Raw genomic sequence first — 19,412 nt, 5'->3', positions numbered from 1 at the left:
TTAAGATGTAGGAGTCTGACAATCTTAACCAAGCTCATTCACACAATGGTAGCTTTAGGAGCACCATCAATGCCTCACCTAGTGGAGTACAGAAACAAAATGTTAAGACACACTTTAAACATTCAAAAGCTTTATTGAAACCTGAAACAAAACCAGACAGTAATGTGATTTTACAGGTTGGTCTTGTCTACATACTAGAATGATTCAATTACAGGTGGAAAGGACAGATAAGCACTAACCTATACATCTCTACACTAGGAAGAAACAAGCATGTGTGACAGGTTTAGAGTTCAATAGAGAAACAATATCCCAAGAAACTATTTTATTTTATATGCTCCAGCTACCGAGGGGTTGAACGATCCCACAAAAACAATTAAAATTACGGAACCTACATAAGTGTATATAAAGGTTTGAATGAACAAACTAAAGTCGAATAACGACCTCATGACAGGAAATGTCTATCCATATTTCAAAATACTGTCCTGGAACTGATTTACTAATCACCTTTTTCAGAAAATTCTAAATGGGAAAATAATCACTTATGTACAAACTGGCTAAAGCTGAAGAACAAAAAGCAGATCTGAATGAGCTGAGAAAAAAAGTTGTTGAGAAACGGTAGCACCTGCCTCGTACACCGAAAGGCAAAATAACACATTCATACACTGAAACGACTCATTCGAAGCTCACTATACTAAGAAAGCCGGTTTGTACAATAATGAAATAACCTTTACGTTGGAGGACAATATGCTGAAAAGGTTAACTGTTGACAGCCCTGGATATGTATTTTGTGGGAAAAGCAACATGAAACAAATTAGACGGCACTTCATTGAAAATGCTTTCATCACCTACAAATGTATAACTATTACATTTCAGCGTATTTCACTTCAATTGTGGTCTAACTACTCAAATGACAATCTGCATTTGTACAGCTATTTTAATGCTTAAACAAATCCTTTCAAAGCACTGATGTCAAACTGCTCGTTAGTCAGGCAAGTTCATTATTGGAATGTTGAATGTCCACAACAAATCGTCTGACTATTTTTAACGCTCACCAATCTAACAAAACACTTCTGGATTTATGTCGGCTAAGGCCAAGATTTCAAGCACAGTACTCCAGAATCTCAAAACCTGACAAGCTAAATCCTAACACAACTGACTTTTCTGGTTGATGTTGGGGATTGTATGCATGTGTGGTGAAGGCTAGCCCCAGCTTTACTTCCTCTGTGAGGTTGGAGGGGGTGGGGAAGCAAACTGGAAGGGTGAGTGCCCCATTAATCCCATCATGGGCTTGGCTGGGGTAAACTTCTGGGCCATGAGGGGCTGTGGCCCTGAGGGGGGCGGAGGGGGCTTACTGGACCTGCTGACTGAACCAAACTGCCCCGCTGACTGATCTTGCCCCCCATTGCTGCTCCCGGACTTGTACTGGCTGTAGGAGGAGCTGGAGCCATAGCTGCGGCTGTCCCTCCTGTCCCTGTAGGAAGAGGACGACCTGTCCCCGGCGCGGCTGCTCCCTCCATCTCGGCTGTCGCGGCTGAAGCTGCTGCTGCTCCCCGTGCCGCTGCTGCTCCCCCGGCTGTCCTTGCTGCCTACGGTGGTGCGCATGCGCCGGTTGCACTCATCCTGATACATCAGGTTGGGGTTGCTGGCGTTGGAGCCGTTGCCACGGAACCGTGACCTGCCTCCTGCATTCCAAAGAGAGAAGATGAAGTCAGTTATAAAATGCTGCAAATACCTGGACACACTGACACGTACTGTAAAAAACTAGCTTGTTCAACATACAATGAAGAAACCTCAAGTCAACAGCCCACTGTCAATCACTTCAACAAAAATCTAGAGGGGCAACTCTTTCCCCCGAAGGCTCTCCCTCATTTCCTCACCTCCTCCACGGCCAGTGTTGACCAGTTGCAGCAGCTTGGGGTTTATGGCCTGCCGGGCCTCCTCTAGAACACGGATGAGCTCACGGGCCTGACGAAGGTTGCCCGGAGTGAAGAATGTGTAGGCTGTACCCTTGTTGGTGCTACGGGCCGTACGGCCGATACGGTGGATGTAGTCCTCAGAGGAGTTTGGGTAGTCATAATTGATGACAAATTTGACATCCTCCACATCTTGGGTTAGGAGTTGGGTTGGGAGGGTTAATCAATGGGGAGGGAGAAGAGACAAGGACAAGTTAGGAAAAGCAGCATTGATTGATAGAAACATTTCACAACAATATGCCACCTGTGGAAAGGTCAGGGAGAGGAATGGAGAGGTCATTTATTCCTATTTTAAGATGTTTGCTTTGTGCACCAAGCAAAACTATACATGTACTTGGCACAGACAATACCCATAGACACAGATCTAACTCTGAAACCTCGCTTACCTGTCTAGTGAACAATGTAATCGGTACATAATACAGAAACACTTAAATCCTACTTACCCCAACATAACTACAATACTGTCAATATTATTTGTTAACCAATACACTATATTCCTTGAAAAATACAATGGGCTCCTCAGTATTCCAGTCACTATATATTTCAAATGCTTTTGGTCAAGCACTGAATATACCGCTTCTTCGTGACCAAAACGTTACAATAACAGCCAACCAATACCAGATAGACTAAATAATTACATAGGGTTTGAACATCCCCATTTTGAGTGGGGCTGAAACTCCAAATAAATAAATGGGGTACATCTGTATCCATTGACAAAACTGGCAAAGGGTAAGATTTCTTTAAAGGGTGGAATTTAACTTTTTTTTTTTTTAAGTCTGTTTCTCATTACAGTTGACATAGGGCTCTGAAAACACTGCTGTGGGTTAAAAATGTCTCTTTCTTACGGACCGATGAGGTGGATGGGAACAGGGAAGGTGGGGTGAGGTACTTACCCTGTATTAGAGATGACTTACAAGGTTAGTGCCCTCTGTCCCCCCCGACCAGTCCTGGGAGGTCTGTAGGGGTAGGAGAGTGAGGAGGACAACATGGGTCCTCCCCCCTCCCATCACTCCTCCACACATCCCTCCTAACTGGAGTGGCAGAGCCAGAACCCAGGCTGGACTGGGTCTGACACCACCCCCTTGCTCTGCCTCTTCATGTCATCAGGGGCATGAATAGGGGAAATTGGGCTACTGTTTCTGTACTGTTGGGTACTTCAATGTGACTTCAGGGGTCTAAATATGGACTTCCTGTAACTACCTGTATGGTAAGCATCCTCTCCTGTTTCTAGCGAATACCTGATGTTTAATTCTAGTTTGGGGGATATTTTCTGGGGTTGTTGTTGAGATTATCCAAGGTCTTTGGTAGAAATCTGTTCAGAGGAGACAAATGGAAGAGACCCAGGGAAGTCCCCCCGAGTCCTTCCCAGACTGACAGCGTGTCCAGGAGCCCAGGGGTTCAAGTGCAGTAACAAGAAACAGACACTGGGGTGGCGATGTGGAGGTTTTGGGGAGCTAAAATACTCAACATTAAGGGGCTTTGCCAGGGAAAATGAGCATTTGTAGAGGGGCGAATATAGAGATGTTGTCAGGACATGATTCTGACTGGGGTTTGCTGAGTGCAGGTAGAACGTTTCCATTTTTCTGAATCATTTCTACAGGTCTGGGTTGTCTTTGCATGATGCACACAAAGAGTCATTTGATATTTGAAGTAAAGAGATGAAAGCATGAAAGATTTGGGAAGAAGGCCAAGGGATCACATGACCAAGGTCAGAATAAGCATAGGTAGAAAGAGAATGCATCTCTAAACATTGGACTATGAACAGGTAAATGGACAGTGTAAAGTGAGATAGATTAAGGGGTGGGCAGAGAGAAGGCGGAATAGAGAGAGACAGCGAGGGGGGGGGGGGTATAGAGAGGCTCCTTCAGGCCAGGACTCCTGCCAGCCAGGACCAGACATGACGCCCGCAGAGGGAGAGGCCGGCACAGCCAGTGGTGGGGGTGTCAGGCTGCATAGGGGGCTGCAGGGGCAGTTTAGAGGGGAGCCTCCAGCAAAGCGACAAATGCTCGGCCTGCCGCCTTTTACTGTCTTCTTGTAACGCACCACTGTATCTATTAACCTCTGGGGAAAGGATTTGTCTACATTTAAGACTAGCTATACTGTATGCTAGAATTACTCAAAGAATGTTTCTGGCAAACTACTTGTCAATCAATTGAAAACCAATGATGCCAAGCCTCATTTAGTATCTTCAAAGATGTCTAACTAGGGCTTTTTGAAAACGCTCCATATTAGCAAAGGAAATGGAGAAATCCTCTGAAAACATTAAAGCTGTTTAGTGAAACAAACCTGCTTAGCATTGTGTATCTATATTAGTGTCATTTATGAAAGGAACTACATATGGCGCGTTACTGTTGCAGGCTGGTGGCATAGCTTGTGGGAGGCCGCCCCCCTCTTGGCCCTCTGAGCTGACCGCCCCGCCCCAGTTTAAAATTTGGAATCCCAGCAGAACCCTTCCTCCCCCCCCTCTGTCGTCCAGGCAGTCAGTTTGCTGGAAGGGGGAGAGTTTTTTTGAGGGCTCTGTTCTGGGTTTTCGGAGAGATGTCTGTGTCTGTGATTGATAAATCAGGCCTCCTCTCCCCTGTGTTTCTCTCCGCAACCCAGGCTCGATTAGTCATGCCTAGGTCCGGCTGCAGGCTCCAGTGGGCCTGTGCGCTTCTAGTGCCGGAAGAGAGACTTGGAAACAAAACAAAAACAAAATGAAAGAAAATAAATGAACACAGAAACAAAACAAAATTTGGTTATAAAAATTGATTGCCATAAGGGGGTGCATCACTCTCCATACCCGTTATTTTAAGTTCATACTTCACACACTGACAAAAGGTATCTCAAATTACTATGTTTTTAGATCTACTGAATGGTTGGATTTTTCTAGCCCTGTTATTCAAGGGGCCTGGCATTCCACAAAGAAAAATTAGTTCCAGAAATAAGGCATACTTCTTAAATACATACTCTGTATCTAAGAAGTACTACTGACAAGAAAGTCACACTTCATATTAAACAAAGTGGCAACAGTACTCACAGAAATCTGCTTCAATGTGTTTTGTGGAGGCCATTTCATGAATTCAATAAATCTATACATTTCTTGGGTTTCTACATGCAATGAGGCTAGTATACTGTACATCTAAGCACAATTAGGTGTCCTACTCATAGCCCATTGAGGGAATATGTCTGTGTTTGTATTCATGCCGAGGGACTGTGCTTTTATTCTGAGCACACAGTACATACCCAAACCACGTGAGGCCACATCAGTAGCAATAAGAATAGGAGCCTTGCCACTACGGAACTCTATAGAAGGAGAGAGGAAATGCCAAGAGATCAGCTGAGGGACACAAAGGAAGGCGTCACGACAACAACCAATACCAATTAGCCCTATACTAGCCCATATAGAGCGTTGGACTAGTAACCGGAAGGTTGCAAGTTCAAACCCCTAAGCTGACAAGGTACAAATCTGTCGTTCTGCCCCTGAACAGGCAGTTAACCCACTGTTCCTAGGCCGTCATTGAAAATAAGAATTTGTTCTTAACTGACTTGCCTAGTTAAATAAAGGTAAAATAAATAAAAATATATATAATACACCTAATAAACCACGTCTTACCTGTCAGCACCCAGTCTCTCTCTGGCTGAGTCTTGTCACCATGGATACACATCGCTGGCCATCTGAGGAGTAAACCAACCTGTCAGCTTGATGATCAGAGAACTGGGAATTGTTATGAAGTAGTACAACCCCATGACCAGAAGTATTTTATATTCAATGGAATCAATTAATTACTCCCCGAGTGTGTGTGTTCCTTTCCCTCGCTCACCCATCACGTCTCATTCTGCGGGTCAGATCATCGCAGCGTTTCTTGGTCTCCACAAAGATGATGGTCTTGTTCTCCTTCTCAGCCATGATCTCCTCCATCAGCTGGAGCAGCCTGGGGAGAAGGAGCGCGAACATGTTAGCCAATGGAGAGTTAGTTACATCGGTCTACGACCAAGCCTCATCTACATCAACACAGTCCCATTCACGAACGCTAATGTTTCAGTGGAGTAGAGTGATGTATTAGCCTCACTTGTTGTCCTTCTCACTCTCCGTGCACACATCCACAATCTGCAGGATGTTGTGGTTGGCGCTCAGCTCCAGGGCTCCCACGTTGATCTGGACATAGTCCTTCAGGAAGTCCTCTGCTAGCTGCCGCACGTCCTTGGGCCAGGTGGCACTCCACATCAGGGTCTGTCTGTCAGGCTGGGATGAGAGCAGCATAAGAAACTCTTGATAAAAAACATAAGCATATTTTGCAGTAGCTAGCAGCAGTATCAGATGTTTTATTACAATATAGCAGCAGTTTGGGGATATAGACTAGGAACCACTAGCCATTTGGAATAAAGAATTTGTAGTAGTCCATCTACAGACATATACACTCAGTGTGCAAAACATTAGGAACACCATCCTAATATTGAGTGGCAACCCCTTTTGCCCGCAGAACAGCCATAATTCATCAGGGCCTGGACTACAAGGTGTCGAGACCGCTCCACAGGGACTCTACTGTGTTCAGTTGGTTGGATGTCCTTTGGGTGGTGGATCATTCTTGATAGACACGGGACACAGTTGAGCGTGAAAAACGTAGCGTTACAGTTCTTGACACACTCAAACCGGTGCGCCTGGCACCTACTACCATACCCCATTCAAAGGCACTTAAATATTTTGTCTTGCCCCTTGAACCTCTGAATGGTACACATACACAATCCATGTCACAATTGTCACAAGGCTTAAAAGTCCTTCTTAAACCTGTCGCCTCCCCTTCATCTACACTGATTATAGCGAATGACATCAATAAGGGGTCATAGACCGACCAGGTGAAAACTATGTAATGGAAAGAGCACAGTCCATCACTGTAAGATGTGATACTCAAATTGTACATGGTTATACTATGTAAAAGATAATGGTGCAACACTAATAAATCTAATATTATTTTATAACAAATGCGCTTTCTCCCGCATTGGATACAGTCGCTGTCCGCGGTTCTGAAAGAATCTTCAGTGTGCTGTAGAATTGGCACCTTTCCTTATGCTGCTATGTGCATAATAGCAAGTTAACCAGCATATTGGGATGGAGAACAATGCGGCAGAGGCAGCAGCAGCAACGAGGAAGCAGCCTTAACCTGATTGTCTAAGAAAATGGAGGAACTTAATTAGTTCTATAATCAATATCCTAACTGTTAAATGTGCCTGGCTTTATAAATCATCCGTACATAACTACAGAAATAAGACCGATCTTGCTTCTGTTGCCTGTTGGAGTGTTTGTTTCATAGCCTAATGATTCCATGAGCACCAAGCCTCATGCAATGGCAACATGTCAGTAAAGCAATTTCACAGATTCAGCTGTTTTTATTCTTTGCTATGCTACAATAAAGGCGTTACAATTGTTTTCCTGTTAGAACAGACTGGTATTACTTATTTAGTGTGGTTTACACTGTTCCAACAGGCAGAAAAATGTGATTGTAATCTCACAGCACCTGTTTGTCACACATAATATGCACACAGCTCTCGCTCCTATACCCTCCTTTTTATTGATCTCCTTCTTATTGATATTACAATTATTCGTAATGTCGTTATCATTAGTAGGCTTTGTATAACCACTATCGAGCTGTAGGCCTAAGTGCGCAAACTGTTTAGTCTTAACACCGTAACTTACTTAGGTATGTATTTCAATATATCAGTCAATCAATCAATCATTCATTCATGTCATCACACAGCATACAATACATTCATGTTTTGAAATGCAATCAAGCATTTTAGCTTTCAAATTAAATAACAAAGGGAGCTTTCAATGATTAGTCAAAGCAATAAATAAAACGCAATTTACGAATGCATGAAACTGGTTTTAGTCTGCTGTAATAAAGGCTTTATATATTTATCCCCCGTTAGATCAGTTGCTGTTTACACAGTTTCAAATGGTCAGAAAAGGTAATAATATTGTAATCTAACAGCAACTGTTATAACCAATTTATTGATGTGATTATGATAGGCTATAGGTCAGGCCCTATTGGTCACATGCATGTAATGCTTACATGTTTCACTTAAACTTCTTAGGGATCGGCGCCCCGTCAACAGGACAGTTGTAAATCATAGCTTGTGTAGCCTTGTGTCGCCATTGCAGATTTTAGAGAAAAACAACAAATGTCAGTACATATAAGTGTCTTATATCGGCTGAAAGCTTAAATTCTTGTTAATATAGTACAGTAGCTATTACTGCGGGAAAAAAAATGCCATGCTATTGTTTGAGGAGAGCTCCTAACAGCAAAACACTTTTTTTCACCGCAATAGGTTTGATAAATTCACCTCTGAAGGTGAAATGTGTACTTCCATTCTGAAATCTTAATCTGGTTTATCATCCAAAGGGTCTCAGAGATAACATGAAGTGTAATTTTGTTAGATAAAATCATTTTTCATATCCTAAAAAGGTCCATATAGCATGTATGATTGATTTTGTATTTCCACTTGTTTAATTTGCAAAGAAAGGGATCTGTGAAAATCTCATCCTAAACGTTGTTTCAACCAGTCAAATCACGTTAATATGTATTCCTCAGAGATCCTACAACGTAACAAGACTTTACTATATTATTAGGGGTGTAGTATATCCTATAGGACACCATATTTGGTCAGAGAGCGACACCTTCATGGCACGCCGATGACACGGGTGATCTTCACTTGAACGACTCTAACTTTGTCAAATAAGCACCAATCGGAGTCAAACAAAGCTAGCTAGATAGCCAATGAGCTGGGCTTTATGGGAGTACCGTGTATCTGTCGTAAAATGTAGCTACAAACCTTGTACGACAGCATGCCTTCTCATTTTGGACAAAAATGATAAGAATATTCAGAGTTATGAAGTTATGAAAACTGGTTGTTTTGCAAATGTTGAACTTATAATATGGCTACTAATACTGGAAAAGCTATATCAAAGTCCAAGTATACAGATTTTATGATATTCTTGCAGAAAAATGTCATATGAAAGCAAATGTCTCCTTCACGATTGGCCCAAATGTACCTGGGTGACTTCACACTAAATGTCATGTAGTTTGCTCATACTTCAAGTTATCCGTCTGAAACTTTGCACATACACTGCTGTCATCTTGTGGACACCATCGGAATTACAACCAGAGTGATGGCTGGAAGTGCAACCTTTCTGTTGCATTTCAAAATGGTGGTCGATTTTTTCTTTGTATTTTCTTTTACCAGATCTATTGTGCTATATTCTCTTACATTCAATTCACATTTCTACAAACTTCAAGGTGTTTCCTTTCAAATGGTACCAAAAAAATGCATATCCTTGCTTCAGGGCCTGAGCTACAGACAGTTAGATTTGGGTATGTCATTTAGGCAGAGCGATGTGCGATGTGTGCCAGTCATGTGTCTTAATTATTTAATCAAACAGTTTACTTAAAGCATCAGACAAGCTCAGTGCATACAGTGCCTTGCAAAAGTATTCATCCCCCTTGGCGTTTTTCCTATTTCGTTGCATTACAACCTGTAATTTAAATGGATTTTTATTTGGATTTCATGTAATGGACATACACAAAATAGTCCAAATTGGTGAAGTGAATTTAAAAAAATTACTTATTTCAAAAAATTCAAAAGAAGAAGTGGTTCGTGCATATGCATTCACCCCCTTTGCTATGAAGCCCCTAAATAAGATCTGGTGCAACCAATTACCTTCAGAAGTCACATAATTACTTAAATAAAGTCCACCTGTGGGCAATCTAAGTGTCACATGATCTCAGTATATATACACACCTGTTCTGAAAGTCTCCAGTGCCTACAACACCACTAAGCAAGCTGCACCATGAAGACAAAGGAGCTCTCTAAACAGGTCAGGGACAAAGTTGTGGAGAAGTACAGATCAGGGTTGGGTTATAAAAAAATATCAGAAACTTTGATCATCCCACGGAGCACCATTAAATCCGTTACTTAAAAAATTGAAAGAATATGGCACCACAAGAGGGCCGCCCACCAAAACTCACAGACCAGGCAAGGAGGGCATTAATCAGAGACAACAAAGAGACCAAAGATAACCTTGAAGGAGCTGCAAAGCTCCACAGCTGAGATTGGAGTATCTGTCCATAGGACAAGTTTAAGCAGTACACTCCACAGAGCTGGGCTTTACAGAAGAGTGTCCAGAAAAAAATCTTAAAGAAAAAAATAAGCAAACACGTTTGGTGTTTGCCAAAAGGCATGTGGGAGACTCCCCAAACATACGGAAGAAGGTACTCTGGTCAGATGAGACTAAAATGTAGCTTTTTGGCCATCAAGGAAAATGCTATGTCTGGCGCAAATCTCATCACCACGAGAACACCATCCACACAGTGAAGCATGGTAGTGGCAGCATCATGCTGTGGGGAAGTTTTTCATCTGCAGGGACTGGGAAACTGGTCAGAATTGAAGGAATGACGGATGGCACTAAATTTAGGGAAATTCTTGAGGGAAACCTGTTTGTCTTCCAGAGCTTTGAGTCTGGGACGGAGGTTTGCCTTCCAGCAGGACAATGACCCTAAGCATACTGCTAAAGCAACACTCAAGTGGTTTAAGGGGAAACATTTAAATGTCTTAGAATGGCCTAGTCAAATGCCAGACCTCAATCCAATTGAGAATCTGTGGTATGACTTAAAGATAGCTATACACCAGTGGAACCCATCCAACTTGAAGGAGCTAGAGCAGTTTAGCCTTGAATGGGCAAAAATCCCAGTGGCTAGATGGCCAAATCCCAGTGGCCAAGCTTATAGAGACATAAGAGCCTTGCAGTTGTAATTTCTGCAAAAGGTGGTTCTACACAAATTGACTCTGTGAATAGTTATGCACGCTCAAGTTCTGTTTTTTGGGGTCTTATTTCTTGTTTGTTTAACAATAAAACATATTTTGCATCTCCAAAGTGGTAGGCATGTTGTGTAAATCAAATTATACAAACCCCCCAAAAATCAATTTTAATTCCAGGTTGTAAGGCAACAAAATAGAAAAAATGCCAAGGGGGGTGAATACCGTCGCAAGCCACTGTATGTAGTTGAGTTTATTCAGGGTGTGTATCTACACTGCTGAAAAAAATAAAGGGAACACAAACAACCCAATGTAACTCCAAGTCAATCACACTTTGATGAAATCAAACTGTCCACTTAGGAAGCAACACTGATTGACAATAAATTTCACATGCTGTTGTGCAAATGGAATAGACAACAGGTGGAAATTATAGGCAATTAGCAAGACACCCCCAATAAAGGAGTGGTTCTGCAGGTGGGGACCACAGACCACTTCTCAGTTCCTATGCTTCCTGGCTGATGTTTTGGTCACTTTTGAATGCTGGCGGTGCTTTCACTCTAGTAGTAGCATGAGACGGAGTCTACAACCCACACAAGTGGCTCAGGTAGTGCAGCTCATCCAGGATGACACATCAATGCGAGCTGTGGCAAGAAGGTTTGCTGTGTCTGTCAGCGTGGTGTCCAGAGCATGGAGGTGCTACCAGGAGACAGGCCAGTACATCAGGAGACGTGGAGGAGGCCGTAGGAAGGCAACAACCCAGCAGCAGGACCGCTACCTCCGCCTTTGTGCAAGGAGGAGCACTGCTAGAGCCCTGCAAAATGACCTCCAGCAGGCCACAAATGTGCATGTGTCTGCTCAAACGGTCAGAAACAGACTCCATGAGGGTGGTATGAGGGCCCGATGTCTACAGGTGGGGGTTGTGCTTACAGCCCAACACCGTGCAGGACGTTTTTCATTTGCCAGAGAACACCAAGATTGGCAAATTCGCCACTGGCGCCCTGTGCTCTTCACAGATGAAAGCAGGTTCACACTGAGCACATGTGACAGACGTGACAGTCTGGAGACGCCGTGAAGAACGTTCTGCTGCCTGCAACATCCTCCAGCATGACCGGTTTGGCGGTGGGTCAGTCATGGTGTGGGGTGGCATTTCTTTGGGGGACCGCACAGCGCTCCATGTGCTCGACAGAGGCAGCCCGACTGCCATTATGTACCGAGATGAGATCCTCAGACCTCTTGTGAGAGCAATGCAGTGTAGCCTAGTGGTTAGAGCGTTGGACTGGTAACCGGAAGGTTGCGAGTTCAAACCCCCGAGCTGACAAGGTACAAATCTGTCGTTCTGTTAACCCACTGTTCCCAGGCCGTCATTGAAAATAAGAATTTGTTCTTAACTGACTTGCCTGGTTAAAAAGGTAAAATAAAAATAAATAAAATTGACCTCATGTGTCAGCAGTTCCTGCAAGAGGAAGGCATTGATGCTTATGGACTGGCCCGCCTGTTCCCTAGACCTGAATCCAATTGAGCACATCTGGGACATCATGTCTCGCTCCATCCACCAACGCCACGTTGCACCACAGACTGTCTAGGAGTTGGCGGATGCTTTAGTCCAGGTCTGGGAGGAGATCCCTCAGGAGACCATCCGCCACCTCATCAGGAGCATGCCCAGGGGTTGTAGGGACGTCATACAGGCACGTGGAGGCCACACACACTACTGAGCCTCATTTTGACTTATTTTAAGGACATTACATCAAAGTTGGATCAGCCTGTAGTGTGGTTTTCCACTTTAAATTGAGTGTGACTCCAAATCCAGACCTCCATGGGTTGATAAATTTGATTTCCATTGATAATGTGTGATTTTGTTGTCAGAACATTCAACTATGTAAAGAAAAAAGTATTTATTAAGAATATTTCATTCATTCAGATCTAGGATGTGTTATTTTAGTGTTCCCTTTATTTTTTTTGAGCAGTGTATATATGGAAAATTAAGTTAAAACATTTCGACCAATCGATTGGTCGAAGGAACATGACGGCTCTCGGTCAATCAATATTTTTTTTGTAGTGAGGGACAGCCCTACTCGGTGTATATAGGCCTGAAATGCGTCAATGTGTAGCTAATGCATTGGAAAGAGGTGAGGTAATAACAGCTGTAAAATGAGGGTCACTTTGCTTGAGTGACTAGAGAACCCTGCTCACCCTAATCTGGTCAACAATCTTGCGGATCTGAGGCTCAAAGCCCATGTCCAGCATCCTGTCAGCCTCGTCCAGCACCAAGTAGGTGCAGCGCCGTAGGTTGGTCTTCCCTGCCTCCAGGAAGTCAATGAGACGACCCGGGGTGGCGATGCAGATCTCAACACCTGAGAGGGAGAAAGAGAGCAGGGTAGATTTCTCTGGTTTAGACAGACATGCGCAATGGAAAAGAGTATGGATTTTCTTCAGCCTATAGGTTATAGTGACTATTGTGTAGGCCTTTTTCCAGAGGAGCCTCGTTACCTCTCTCCAGGTCACGGATCTGGGGTCCCTTGGGAGCTCCCCCGTATACACAGGTGCTCTTGATGCGTGATGACTTGCCGTATTCATGCGCCACTTGCTGAACCTGCTGGGCCAGCTCTCGAGTTGGTGCCAGAACCAAACACTGCACAGAGACAGGACAGGGATAGAAAAAAACACTCCCTGAATATAATACATTTTGGAAGTGGCTGATATCCATACATCTGAACAATTATAGGAAACATGCTGTAAGATTCATCCAAAATGGATTACTTACAATTGGTCCGTCTCCTCTTTCTAGGTAGGGCTGGTGGTTAATGTGCACAATGGCAGGCAGGAGATACTGAGGAGATACAACAACAAGGGGATAAACGCCCCACATCAAGCAGGAGAGATTAATAATAGAAGGAAGTAGAGCCCGATCAATTCCACCGTAACCAATATTCAATGAATAGGATGAAAAAAGGGATACTTGTGGACATTCTCATGATGTGCCATTACTGTCACAATGTAAGAAATCAACATTTGCAGCATATTTCTTAGACAATTACTCTTTTGGATGGCCATTTCTAAAAAGTCAGTATGGAAAATGTTCACAGTAATTTGTCCACTGTAAAACAGTATATCTGCAGGTATATCATATTGGTACGTTTTGCCCCCTCAAAAAATCTTAATCTGTATCGGACCCCCAAAAACACATATCTGTCAGGCTCTAGAATGCAGACAAGATAACTGAAGATATTGTATGGCAGTCAACACAGGGGTATGTGTAAAAACGGGCAGAAAGAAATGAATAAAAATGTCTACAGATATGAACAGTTTGCATGCTGCCATTGTTCCTAAGTGTTGCTGTAACTTTTTGTTCATCCTGTTGTGTTAATGTGAATGTATGATGACGGAGCTACAGCTGCAGCTCACCGATAAGGTTTTCCCAGAACCTGTCTGTGCGATGCCCACCATGTCCCTGCCACTCAGGGCCAGAGGGAAGCCTTGTGCCTGGATAGCTGTGGGCTCCTTAAAGTTCTGCTGCATCAGTACATCCATCACATACTCTGGGTGAAGTGGATAAGAACATCTTATAAGCATAACTAAATAACTATAAATTACATTGGTTAACAAAACTAAGGTTCAGTTGTCCACATCACCAGCCAGAATAGATTTTTCCCCAGAGGTGAAAACGATATGCATACTCACAATGACGCCAGGGCAATTCAGTTGTACTGAAAAGATTTTGTACTTACGGGGAAAATGGGCCTGGGAGAAGCTACTGACAGGCTTCGGGCAGCCTGACCCCCTGATAGTGATCTCCTTCTTCCTGCGAAACTCCTCCAAGTCATACTGAAAGACAGAAAACAATATCTGTCCACCAATAGTGTCAAGGGTGGCACACCTGGCAACAACTGCAGAATAAGTCAATAAGAGTGTAGGGCATTGCTGTTGAATCTTAGTGGAGACCAAGAGTGTGCAGACTGCCCAGCACAAATAAAACAGATTCACAAAACATCGAACCCTTGATTAGTTGAATCAGATGTCATAGTTGGCCTACTGGAATGTGCTGTAAGAAATGCACACACACACTTGTGGTTCTCCATGACTGAAGCACACTGGTGTGGGGAAATACCTGGCTCATGCGCTGAACATCTGGATGTTCATTGTAAAAGTTCTTCTCAAACTTTGGAAGCTCGTTTAGGTCCCATTTCTTCTTGCGCAAACGCTCCCCTGGGTTCCCAAACTTCTTGTTGGGAGGGGGACCTCTGCTAGACCCAAAACGAGGACTCCTAACAAGATGACAAGCACATAGATTAGTATTTGAATACCTCAAGCTAGACTCATTGTACACAACATTTGCCAAGGACAGAAATAATTGGAGGGATCACATTTTGTCCATTGGTCCCAAAGGGTATGAAGAGGATTACATAGCAAGCTAGCTAAGTCGCTGGTCTTTATAGATTCTTTGTAGCTATCCATCTTTGGTTAGATATTCTTGTTAGCTAAAGTGAATAGAGATATAGCTATCTTGACTGGAAACACGATGTTGAATTGTATTGAATTCTACATCGGCCAAAAATGTGTGTTTGGATCAGGAACGTTTCCACTCACAACCTCTACAAACCAGCATGTTGAATAGAATGACATTGAAACATAATCTACCGGTTACCACTGTTGGTCCATTTTACAGTGGGAATGCAAGACAATGGAAAGTATTCAGACCCCTTGATTTTGTTATGTTACAGCCTTATTCTAAAATCATTCTCCACACAATACCCCATAATGACAAAGAGAATGACTGTTTTTGAGAAACGTTTGCTAATTTAGACAACATAAAAAACAGAAATACCTTATTGATATAAGTATTTAGACCCTTTGCGATGAGACTCGAAACTGAGCTCAGGTCAAATCAAATCAAATGTTATTTGCAACATGCACCGAATACAACAGGTATTACAGACCTTACAGTTATTATTATAGACCTTACAGTGAAATTCTTACTTACAAGCCCTTAACCAACAATGCAGTTAAGAATACACCTAAACAAATTAAGAGATAGGAATAACTAATAATTAAAGAGCAGCAGTAAATAACAATAGAGGAGATATATACGGGGTACTGGTACAGAGTCAAAGCGCGGGGGCACCGGTGTCGAGGTAATTGAGGTAATATGTACATGTAGGTAGAGTTATTAAGGTGACAATGCATAGATAATAACAGAGTTGCAGCAGCGTAGAAGGGGGGGGGGCAATGCAAATAGACTGGGTAGCCATTTGCATCCTGTTTCCATTGATCATCCTTGAGATGTTTCTACAACTTGATTGGAGTCCACCTGTGGTAAATTCAATTGATTGGACATGATCTGTAAAGGCACACACCTGTCTATATAAGGTCCCACAGTTGACAGTGCATGTCAGAGTAAAAAACTAAACAATCCATGAGGTTGAAGGAAATGTCCGTAGAGCTCTGAGACAGGATTGTGTTGGGGCACAGATCTGGGGAAGGGTACCAAAACATTCCTGCAGCATTGAAAGTCCCCAAGAACACAGTGGCCTCCATCATTCTTAAATGGAATAAGTTTGGAACCACCAAGACTGTTTCCAAAGCTGGGTGCCCAGGCCAGACTGAGCAATCGGGGGAGAAGGGCCTTGGTCAGGAGGTGACCAAGAACCCAATGGTCACTGACAGAGCTCCAGAGTTCCTCTGTGGAGATGGGAGAACCTTCCAGAATGACAACCTTCTCTGCAGCACTCCACCAATCAGGCCTTTATGGTAGAGTGGCTGGACAGAAGCCACTCCTCAGTAAAAGGCACATGACAGCCCGCTTAGTTTGCCAAAAGGCACCTAAAGGATGCAGACCATGAGAAACAGGATTATCTGGTCTGCTGAATCCAACATTGAACTCTTTGGCCTGAAGTCAAGCGCCGGGTCTGGATGAAACCCCCCGCACCATCCCTTCGGTGAAGCATAGTGGTGGCAGCATCCTGCTGCAGGAATGTTTTTTTAGTGGCAGGGACTGGGACACTAGTCAGGTTCAAGAGAAAGATGAACGGAGCAAAGTACACAGAGATCCTTGATTTAAACCTGCTCAGGTGATAGAAATCTGAACGCACTACAAACGCTTTGAAAAGTTAGCGTATGCTTTCCTGTGGATATATTGTCGACTCTCTCATTCTTTGCTGCAAATAACCAACCGGTAAAGTAAGCTAAAATATAATTTCAGTCAACATTCTGGCTTGCAGAGGTCGTATGAGGAAACTTTCCTGATTCAAACGCTAATTTATGCCGACGTAGAAATCAATGCAATTAATATTCGGGTTTCCAGGTAAATAGCGAACTGCCTGACTTACCCCCTGTCGCGACCACGGTCCCTGTCGCGATCTCCATACGATGAACCGCCCCTCATTTTAGAAACCACTTAACTTCTACCTAGCTAGTTAGTTGGCTAAATATATATAATATATTTCTCCGCTGGAACAGGGGCAAGTTTTTGCAGGCAAGCCTTAAATTCGCGTTCAAAATGTCAAGCGATCAACGTTACAGTAACTCTAGCTAGTTAAGGCCCTTATTGTGTTAACATTAGCTGGCTAGCTATACAAAAATGTGAAACTGAGACATTTGTTTAAATATTATTGAACGAACGTGTATAAAGTTTTTTTGACAAATGAACAAGTATCTAGTTTTTGTTTTTACTACAAACCAATGCAAACAGGTGATAGCTAAACGTCTCGGAAACTGCAACCAAATATTTATATACGCTGCAGCGAGTGTTGTTGTTATTAGCTTGAGCTAGCTAGAGTTCTTCTTCTATGGTATTACGGCGGTCCACAAACAACGTTGGAGGTGCATGCCTGCACCTACTGGATGGGGTGAAAACTGATAAGCTTTAACGCAAAAATAATATGGAGAAGGGAAGGGTGAAAAAATATACTTATAATATTCAAATGTAAATAAAACAAACTGTTCTCCTTCAGTCTGATTCGAATGTATATTCAGATCCCTACAAAAGTTCAGTATATTCATTCAGTATTCCCTGTAGCATTTAGGCTGTAAAGTCCTGGAGATCAAGAAATATGTTTGCCGTCATTACAATGAGGTCTAGTTTCTTCAAATTGTTTAAAAAAATGTATTAGTTTATCCAGTGCAATTTTTCACTTGCGCAATAAACGCAACAAAGTCCACCTTCTTCACTGTTAGTGTTTCGGGATCCTTCTCCTAAACTACATTCACTGCAGGCTGTGGGGCATCCACTGCCATCTTATTTCCCCTCTCTCTTTCAGCTATTTTCACTGCCTCCACATAGGAGACCTCCTGGATAGCCCCGATCCAAGCTACTGCGACCTCCTTCATCCTTACGGGGCACTCCAGGAACTTGGGAATGTGATTCCCATCACAATTACAGCAATGTGCTTCATCTGACTCTTCAACTACAACATATTTATTCCTTCAACAAACACTTGTCATGTGTCCATTTTTTTAAACAATTGTAACACTGTAGCAGCTTCTGTAGATACAGTCTCACCACATGTTTCACATACCCAAGTTTTATATGAGTCGGGAGAAACGCTTGATCAAAAGACAATAACAATAGGCTTTCCTTTCTTTCCATCTATCATTTGGGTCAGACAATGTGCATCTACCACTTCAGATGTTCTACTCGGAAAATCATAGCTTTCCACATCATACGTTGTCAGTTTGTAGAGCGACATCGCTTCCTCCCTTTGTTCTTGTGACACACACAAAATCAACAACATACCACTTCTGGTCACGCTGACCGACTACACTTTTTCCAATACGTCCTTTACCATCTTTGAGACCACAAACGGGTTACCCAAAAAACATCCTTGCTGGTGAAACACACTCCGACAATAAATGTATCTTCATTTCCAACTAGCCCTTTTAGCTCAATTTTTCTTTCTCACCGTTGTCCACCTATCATTCTCACCAACTCCACTCGCGCCAACAAAATCAAACATTGCATCCGCTTCTGGCATTACACGGCCTGCCACGACTAGGATAGATTGTAATTCATCCACCTTCGGTATTCCTCCACTCCGGGAGCCTTTGTCCTTCTCGTCCTCTCATTATAGGTAGCTAACATCGCCATTCCCTCAAACCCTTGTCCTTGTTCTTCCAGCTCGCCATCCAGATCCATTGGAAACAAATTACCCCTCATTGACTCTGCTTCCCCTGTGCTAGCTAAAGTTCTTCTTTAAATTTGTATTGTATTGGCAGATCGCAACCAACTGAAAGGTAAATGCACCGCCATCTACAGTACTGAATTGTGAGGCTGGTCACGGTCTCCCTATTCATCCATTTCTCTTATCTAGTCCTGTGTTTCCGCCTACTGTTCTGGAATGTGAGTTCATTACACTTTGTGACACGAAAAGGGAAGAGAAATTGCCCTATTAACTAACCATACTCCCATTTAAAACTTCTCCACTACTTGGCCCTATCTGATCCTACACTAAGCCGGCAGCCTGTGTGGACGGGACACTTCTGCAGTAAAATCTCGTACACTGAAGTACTTCTCTGCAGCTGCCACCACAACATCTATTTTCTGTGATGAACGCTAAGAAACCAACCGTACTGAAGCACGGTATTCCTAACACTTTGTATTGGCCTCGGCCTACTCGCAGGGACTCTCTTAGGATCACTCGCCCCGATCCCTTTCTC

At 43.1% G+C, this 19,412-nt stretch overlaps 1 protein-coding gene across 1 annotated transcript; it reads right to left on the bottom strand.

Annotated features, from left to right (window-relative positions):
- Positions 1–113: 113 nt before the first annotated feature.
- On the bottom strand, positions 114–17,551 carry LOC135554219 (probable ATP-dependent RNA helicase DDX17). Its single transcript, XM_064986372.1, has 13 exons — positions 17,087–17,551; positions 14,869–15,025; positions 14,489–14,585; positions 14,166–14,299; positions 13,525–13,590; positions 13,251–13,392; positions 12,954–13,114; positions 6,026–6,198; positions 5,777–5,887; positions 5,569–5,630; positions 5,199–5,258; positions 1,878–2,105; positions 114–1,682 (listed from the first exon to the last, which is right to left on the bottom strand). Exons 1-13 carry the CDS (start codon positions 17,140–17,142, stop codon positions 1,213–1,215), a joined length of 1,917 nt encoding a protein of 638 aa, XP_064842444.1. The 5' UTR covers positions 17,143–17,551; the 3' UTR covers positions 114–1,212.
- Between the last annotated feature and the right edge of the window lie 1,861 nt (positions 17,552–19,412).

The sequence above is a fragment of the Oncorhynchus masou genome, chromosome 14 (assembly GCF_036934945.1).
Source record: "Oncorhynchus masou masou isolate Uvic2021 chromosome 14, UVic_Omas_1.1, whole genome shotgun sequence".
NCBI lineage: Eukaryota > Metazoa > Chordata > Actinopteri > Salmoniformes > Salmonidae > Oncorhynchus > Oncorhynchus masou.
This window is presented reverse-complemented; position numbering and strand designations above follow the sequence as displayed.

What these genes read in the sequence shown, in the direction of transcription:
- LOC135554219 (XM_064986372.1), bottom strand. Translation starts at nt 17,142, where the DNA reads ATGAGGGGCGGTTCATCGTATGGAGATCGCGACAGGGACCGTGGTCGC. An exon ending in GACCGTGGTCGCGACAGGGG is followed by an intron (nt 15,026 to 17,086) that starts GTAAGTCAGGCA and finishes TCATCTTGTTAG; the next exon opens with GAGTCCTCGTTTTGGGTCTA. An exon ending in GATCCGTGACCTGGAGAGAG is followed by an intron (nt 13,115 to 13,250) that starts GTAACGAGGCTC and finishes TCTCCCTCTCAG; the next exon opens with GTGTTGAGATCTGCATCGCC.